This window comes from Microtus ochrogaster, chromosome 6 (genome assembly GCF_000317375.1).
Source record: "Microtus ochrogaster isolate Prairie Vole_2 chromosome 6, MicOch1.0, whole genome shotgun sequence".
Classification (NCBI taxonomy): Eukaryota; Metazoa; Chordata; class Mammalia; order Rodentia; family Cricetidae; genus Microtus; species Microtus ochrogaster.
The window spans coordinates 34,698,453-34,707,075 of NC_022013.1; the positions used below are offsets into that span (position 1 = coordinate 34,698,453).

The 8,623-nt window shown below is 38.6% G+C and overlaps 1 protein-coding gene across 1 annotated transcript in view; it reads right to left on the bottom strand.

Annotated features, from left to right (window-relative positions):
* The window catches only part of Rgs1 (regulator of G protein signaling 1), a 4,855-nt gene extending 4,171 nt beyond the window's left edge, over positions 1-684 (bottom strand). The window contains exons 1-2 of the mRNA XM_005348502.3: positions 548-684; positions 107-201 (exon numbers count right to left, since the gene is read on the bottom strand). Of these exons, the coding sequence (XP_005348559.1) occupies positions 107-201; positions 548-684 (232 nt within the window). The remainder of the gene's footprint in view (positions 1-106; positions 202-547) is intronic.
* Positions 685-8,623: the final 7,939 nt, after the last annotated feature.

Here is an 8,623-nt window from a genome sequence, read left to right on the forward strand (position 1 = left end):
CATATGTGTTTGCTTATACAGTCCTAACAATTCAATACATACATGTCTTTGCTTATACAGTCCTAACAATTCAGTACATACATGTCTTTGCTTATACAGTCCTAACAATTCAGTACATACATGTCTTTGGACTTGGATGATTTCATTCCCGAGTCCAGATGTGGGATCATAGATCTCAAGTACGCTTTCACATCCATTCCACTACAAAACACAGCAAAAAATAACAAATTACTAGGAAAGCTCACATTATTTATAAAAAGAAAAGAACACAAAGCAAAAATATCTGAGGAAAAAAGTAACAATGAAACATAGATGATACAATATTTTGCTGTTTTAAAATAGAGCTCATATTTTGGAGTCAAAGTCCAGAAAGATTTCCACTCACTGTCCTGTACCACGATTTATATTTGATTAAAACTGAATCTCAGTTATAAGGCACAACAGATAATTGCTCTGAGCTACATAAACTAAATGCCAAATTCACTTCCATTTGTTCGTGCTCTTTGGTCATAAAAGATAACCTAAGTGAGACTTGGAAGGAACTTACAAAGTCTTTGGTTTCTTCTTTTGTGTCTTGTCATCTAGAAGTGAATGGTTAGGTTCTTTCAGATCCTTTGGGTTAGCGGAGAAGAACATTCCTGGCAGCCTGTCCAGCCTTGGCATGGAGATGGCAGCAGCTCTCATGGTCTTCTCGCAATGAGTGTCTGTGAGTCCGCGTTGGCTGCTTTATATAGCGTCGGCAGACAGACACTTGCTGTGCAGGGAGTGTGTTTATCAAGTGATGTTACCACAGACACTGAAGTTCCTCCTTTCTTGGTGTCTTGTGACGTGTATCGTGAAGAAAAAAATAAGTGCACAGTGATGTCTTGTGGTTGAAACTCAACCAAATAAGAGCAGGTCACTTGATTAGGAAGGCACAAAGAAAATTACACACACGTACAGAGGAGGGCACATGTCTGGAGCGGCAGCGTCAGTCTTTGGTTTGAGGGAGTGCTTGCTTCTTCCTGAAAATCGTTATGTTCTGATCAATGTCATTTGCTATATTTAATGTGTCATGTGGGAATTCAACTTTAGAGTTGTGTCCCCCTCTATGCCTTGGGTAGTCCTTAACTATAAAATCATTTGATCAAAATATTTTCCCCTTTTTAAAAATTGAAAATAGATTTTTTTCATACAATGCATTCTGATTATGGTTTCCCCTCCCCCAGGCCCTCCAACATCCCCTCACTTCCCCATCCACTCAAGTCCACACTCTTTCTTTCTCTCTATCTCTAGAATACAAACAGGCATCTAAAAAATAACATAAAATAAAAGCAAATGCACCAGAATAAATAAAAAAACAAACAAGCAAACAGAAGAGAAAGAGCCAAAGGAAAAGCAGAAGAAACATACATAGACACAGACACAAATACACACACACACATTCACACACACACATTCACACACACATTCACACACACACACATTCACACACACACATTCACACACACACATTCACACACACATTCACACACACACAAATCTCATAGAAAACACAAAACTTGAAACCATAATATATATGCAAAGCATCAACCCATCAATAGAGAAGCATCTTGCTGCAGTAGATGGGAACAAATACAAAGACCCACATTTAACAATGAACAGAGAGGGAGAGACTGTGGAACCCTCAATTTTAAATGGGGTGTCTCTATCAAATCCCACCTCCGGGAAACCTTGCAGAGGAGGAAAGAGTGTACGAGCCAGAGGGTATAGAGGACACCAAGGAAACAAGGCCTTCTAAACCGCATGGCTCATGAACATATGAACATATATAGACTATGTAGCATGCACAGGCCTGCATAGGTCTGGGCCACATGGGGTTCCAATGTCCAGGAGGGAAATGAACACTGCCCCCATTCCTGACCCAGAAGTTATCTACAATTGATAACCTCTAAGAAAGAAAAACTTAGTTTTCTCCAATGGAGTCTTATGGGCAATACGAAACACTCTTAAGGGCAGGCCCCACACCCAGAAGTAGACGGCCATCGGAAAATGAACCCAATGGCATTTTTAGAGGTTCTTTTTGCATTTTTTGTATTATAATGATTTCAGGCTTTTTTTCATTTTTTTTTTTACCTTACTGATCAGAGTATTTTAAGAGTTCACCACCACTACCCGCAGGAAGCAGCATAAGACTGACACTTTTATCTGAATCATTCTGCATCTATATGGTAAGAAAGAGACCCCTGGGAGGCTCTCTTCACCTCCACCTTGTGCTACCTGGGCTTTCACCTATCATTTCTGCGACAGGGAACATTCTTGTTAGAATTTCCATGACTGTGCCAAGTTGTGTACAAAATATTCTACCAGTGACACATAAGCTGACCTTAAGGAGCACACTGTTTTTAATGTCATTTTAATAATTAGAGTATAAGTCAAATTGTATATTATTGTATAGAGTATATTGTCAAATTGTAACTATGTTAATTATTAAGAAGACGACACAGGGAAATTAAAACAAAACCAATAAATAAAAGTGTAATTCACACAGAGACATTACATAATACATAAAAATACTGATCTTCAAAAACACAGTATCTGAAGGAAAACTCAAGGGAAAGTCAGTTTGTTTGGAAATATCAGTAGTTTTTACAAGATAGGAGATAATAATTGAATTTTTGACAATGTCTCTAGAGATGTATTTCTAGCTTTAAATGAGATCCTTACGATAAAAAATCATTACTTATTGACAAATCACTTATCAAAGTAGAAGAATTAATGCAATATAAAATCTTCTAGAGTTTATATGGGATGTTTGGCATTTTATAGGGTGTCAGTTTAACTTTGGGGAGATTGAATTTGCCTCTGAAAAGGTGACAGCCTTTTCTTATTAGAGAGGTTTCTGGTAGAATTAGGTAAAGCTGACCGGAAAGAAAGGAGGAGAATACTAAATTTTCTTGTCCTGGTTTTAATTATGATACAAAATGCCTGCAGTAAATATTTACAACATTATAAAATTCACTATTGTTATGAATGACTATTTTGTGCTCTGCTATTATCTGGTGTTTCAAAGATAACATGATTGACTTAAGAATGAGAAATAGTGAGATGAGCTGGCCACTTTAAAAGTGACCAAAGCAAAACCGGTAGGGCTGTGACGGGTGACGTAAAGATGTGTTTATTTACTTCCTGTGGTCCAGCTCAGACTTACCTTCCTGTTAAAATCTTCACCATTCCTCCTGTGTGTTTATTGATAACCTCTTATTCTTGTAGATAACTGGGGTCAAGTTATGCTTGAGAAACATAATTTAAAGTTCATTTTAATGAACCATGATCACTGTTATCCAAATATGCTGGCAATTTCCAAAGAATGATTTTTCAAGAATTGTTCCTTTGGCTGTTATGAACATTAGAAGGAACAGTAATAGCAGCAGAGGTTATGGTAGCATACTTGCTAAAAATGTTAGATTTTTCTTGTTTTAAGGAACTCTATGCTTTTTAGATAAGAAAAATGTGGTTTTGTTTGGCGAATTTTACTAGAGTGATATATAAGGTAATGGCTCTCATTATGTCATTTCCACGTGGTTTCTCATTGCTTCTCCTTCTTCCTCCCTTCCTTGCTCCCACTTTCTCCTACGTTTCCCTTTTCTCTCCCAACAGCTCCTCTTCTGCTTTTACAGCGAAGTGCATTCTATTATCTTGTTTTTTTTCTCCCCCTACTCCATGTTGACATCTCTCCCCTAGCCTCTTCCCATTTCCCTCTTCCTCTCCCCCTCCCCTTCCCTCTCCAGTCCTAAGAGAAGTCAGGGTGCCCTGCTCTGTGGGAAGTCCAAGGCCCTTCCCACTCCATCCAGGTCTAGGAAGGTGTGCATCCAGACTAGGCTCCAAAAAAGCCAGTACATGCAGTAGAATCAAAACCCAGTGCTATTATCATTGGTTTCTCAGTCAGCCCTCATTGTCAGCTACATTCAGAGAGTCCAGTTTGATCACATGCTCCATCAGTCCCAGTCCAGCTGGCCTTGGTGAGCTCCCATTAGATCAGTCGCACCATATTAGTGGGTGGACGCACCCCTTGCAGTCCTGACTTCCTTACTCATGTTCTCCCTCCTTCTGCTCCTCATCTGGAACTTGGGAGCTCAGTCCAGTGCTCCAATGTGGTTCAACATCTCATTTATTATTAGGCTTTCTTTTCTAGTTTCCTGACCCTACGTGCCCATGGGTATGCATGCACGCATACACACACAGACACATACACATAAACACATGCACACACACACACACAACAGACACATAAACACTCACAGACACACAACAGACACACAAACTCACAAAGACACAGAGAGAGACACAATGGGCACACAGACAAACACACAGACACAGAAACACACACACACACACACAGCATGGGAGAAAAAACATCAGTTCTTTTGTCTTTCTCAGTCTGTACTTTTTGTTTACCAATGATTTCCTGTTTTGGCCAATTTTCTTCAGATGTTGTGGTTTTACTTTTCCTTGTGACTGACTGAATTTCCCCTGTATACATGTGCAGTGTTTTCATGATCCATTCACCTGATTTGTTCACCTAGGATGTTTCCATTTTTCAGCTATTTTGAGTAGCACACCAATAAATGGATGTGCAAGTCTCTCTGTGGTGTGCTGACTTAGAATCCTTGGGTATATGGCTAGGAGTGGAACAGCTGTGTCTTATGGTAGCTCTGTTTTAGTTTTTTTAAAAAGACTTTCATAATGAGTATACTAACCATGAGAAGTCCTCTTTCCCCCACACTACCCTCAGTATTTCCTATCATATATTTTCTGGATAAGAGTCAAGCTGAATATGGCAAGATGGAGTCTCAAAGTAACTTTAACTTACATTTTTTCTGATGGCACAGCGTGTTGTGCAAAATAGGCTTTATAAAAAAAATGCCCTCTTAACACTACATTAAGAAACTGTGCTCCAAGAAAAATGTGTATTTTTTATGGATTAAGGATCTGCATTAAATACTTCCAGCATATTTTTACCACAGTAGAATTGTTTAAGCTTGACCATTGGGAAGTACTGATAATGGCTATCTTAAGCTCAAATACACATATAAGTTCCTGAAAGGGGATCCTTCTGAAATTCTTGAGGCAAAACTGGCATTTGAAGCCATTTCATTGCAAAGGGCCTCTTGTCAGCCAAACAAAGTCTATACATGTCAAAGCCAGGCAGATTCGGCCCAAGTGTATCAAAAATGACCGAGGAATATTGAGAAGGCCCTGGAGGGTCTCTGTGAATCTCATATACTGCCACTGTCAGGACTTTCTTCCTAAAATTCACCCAAAATAGGAAAAACTGCCAAGTAGTTTCACTGAATCAATAAGTCTGTTTGAGAAATTACACAAAATCAACAACCAAAAAAAAAAAAAAAAAAAAAAAAAAAAAAAAAAAAAAAAAAAAAAAAAAAAAAAAAAAAAGAGCTGTAGCTTTCAGAAGCTTTCTCCTGTTCATCTTTTCTCTGTGAAATTGTCCTTATATAGCCAGGTCTGAGTCTTAAAAATAGTAATAGTTAATGTATTCTTGTGTTTTCTGTTTGGTAAGCAACAGGCTTGTTTTCAGAGCAGTGTGAGACTCACAGTAAAATTGAATAGAACAGGAAAGAGTTTCCATCCTCTTCCCTGTCCCAACTCTACTACCATCGCCACTCCTCATTAGTGTCATACCTTTCTTAGAACCAGTAAACATGTCCTGACATGTTTTGTCATCCAAAGCACATAGTCAACACTAGCTCACCATGGAGCAGCACAACATGTGAATGGCATTGTGCATTTGCTCTCATGACGTCATACAGAATGGCTTCTTTTTCTCTCAGAATACCAGTTTACACACATATCTATTGAGAGACAGGGTATCATAAAGACAAGTTTGGGGCTGAGATAACTGTGCCTCTGAGGATGACTTTGAACTTCTGATACTCCTGTCTCTACATCCTAGGTGCTAGGATTCCAGGTTTAAGCCATTACAGTTTTATGCAGTGCTGGAGGCAAACACAGGGCTTTATGTGAGCAAGGCAAGCACTCAACAAATACCAGTGAGCTACACCTACAGCCTAGTGTCATAATTTTAAGAATGGCTATCATTATTTTTTATTATTTTTATTTTCTTAAAACAATCTTTTTTTTAAATTTTACATACCAATCCCAGTTCTCTCTCCCTTCCCTTCTCCTGCTCTCCCTCCACCTCACGTCCCATCTACTTCTCAGAGAGAATGAGACCTTCCATGGGGAGTCAAGAAATTCTGTCATGTCATTTGAGGTAGGACCAATGCTTTACCCCCTGTATCTGGGCTGAGCAAGGTATCCCTCCATGGGATCCAAAAAGCCCATTCATGCACTAGAGATAAATACTGGTTACACTACCAGTGGCCCCACAAACTTCCCAAGCCACACATCTATCACCCACATTCAGAGGGCCTAGTTTGGTCCTATGTAAGTTCCCCAACTGTCGGCTCAGAGTCAGTGAGCTCCCACTAGGTCAGGTCAGCTGTTTCTATGGGTTTCCCCATCATGGTCTTAACCACTTTGCTCATATTTTTGTTCCTCCCTCTCTACAACTGGACTCAGGGAGCTCAGCCCAGTGTTTAGCTGTGGATCTCTGCATCTGCTTCCATCAGTTACTGTTCTATGATGAGAAATAAGGTAGTCATTGATCTGATGACAGGGGAAGCCAGTAAGGCACTCTCTCTAGTATTGTTTAGATTCTTAGCTGATATCATCCTATGGATACCTAGGAATTCCCCTAGTACCAGGTCTTCCCCTAACCCTGTAATGGCTCCCTCTATCAAGATATCTCTTTCCTTGCTCTCCCTCTCTGACCTTTCCCCAACTATCATTCCTAATGAGAAAATTTTAGAAATTTTATTCTTTCCTTAACTTAATTCATAGTTTGGTTCAAATAATTGCAACTAACTTATAGTAGTAGGGTGAACATTGTTGAATGCTAGTTACCATCTTGGTATTGAATTTCCCTGTGTTAAATCTCTGTAATATTGTACAGACCTGGTAGGAATTCAGGATTATGGGGCAAAGGACAATGTTGGGTATGAGGTTGTCTTAAAAATAGAAGTATACCTATACTAAAAGAGTACAGACAGACCTTTTGATCCTTTAAAACAACAAATGTAATTGCATTCTTACAACAGAAGTCATGTACGGTACTACAAATAGAAAACAGGAGGAACCTCTGTCTCAGAGAACTTCAAGTACCTATATGAGGGAATATTGATATTTAACAAGTGATCACAATGAGAACCGCCTCATAAAGGAGTGCACAGAAAGAACAATATGGAATGATTGGCATTGAAAGCATAGGAAATGAAGCAACAACACAGTGTTGCACTGCCTGCAAACCCCACATTCATTCTTTGCCTCTTTTACTGTGTTTAGCATTCCCTGGAAAGCAGAGAAGATAGCAATAGAGAGAGGTCTTCAGTAACTAGGTACTAGTTACCCATCTCAGCCTTGTGGAAGAATGGATCCTGTTTGTAGTCTATCAGAGCTTTGAAGGGGCGCTGGTAGATACTTTTTGGTTAGTATAATCATTCAGTTGAACTGCTAGTCTTTTATGGTTCCTTGTGACCTGACTCACTATTTCCACTCATTATCTGGGTCCTGGGCATCAGAAGACTCCTCCAGGGTTGTCATGATTGATACTGCTACCAACAGTGTTTCAAAGAGTTTATTCGCAAAAGTGTTAACAAGGTTGAGTTGGAATGATTTACTGTGCACAAGCTGACCGGGATATTCCTATCTATTTCATATCATCTATGAATGAAAATATAAACATTTAGACTTGCTTGGTTGTTTTTATCTTCTAAATAAGGAAATCTGCTGATAGTTTTTTTTTTCAAAAACAGATGTCTGCAAGATGGTGACATTGTTAGAGCTCAGTAAACTGCAACTGAGAAGATAAGAATCTAGTTTCTTTTTCTTGTCCTCCTCTGATTAACATCTAGTCTACACTGAATTTCTTGTTTCTATAATCTGACCCTTTATAAGAAAATAGGACATGCGATGCTTAGATTCTCAGATACCTATGATTTTATAAAATCTTATTCATCTTATCTGGCTTCTTTTTACCAACTAGCATTTCACTAATAATAATAATACCATTTTCCAAGTCACTCTTTACAGACCCAGACAAATCTTTAGTTAATATCATTCCTGATATGCTTTTCTCACAGTGAATTCAACTTCATTGATTATCACCCTATTTTTATAAGCTTTTCAACATGGGAGAGTAATGTCTGAACCAATCTTAATGTGTTTGGCAAATAAAATTAAGGATAGTCATGAAGCAAGCATAGTATCACTATGTCCAAATAAATGGAGATCCTTGTTAGGCAAACATGAGCAATTATTTGAGGTTTTGATAGGATATTCTTTTTCACAGCATATGACATGAATAGAAAACTATCAGAGCTGAAAGATAAACACGTAGAGGTAATTTGAAAAGAGTATATTTAAAATATCAAGGAGTAAGTGATCGTGTAAACCTTTCAAGGTCCTAAAGCAGGAGTCCAATGATTTGCTGCTACTCCACATGGAAGCAATGCCATCAATGATTTATTGCTCTCTTTCCCTTTTTTCATTATAGGGTTGATTT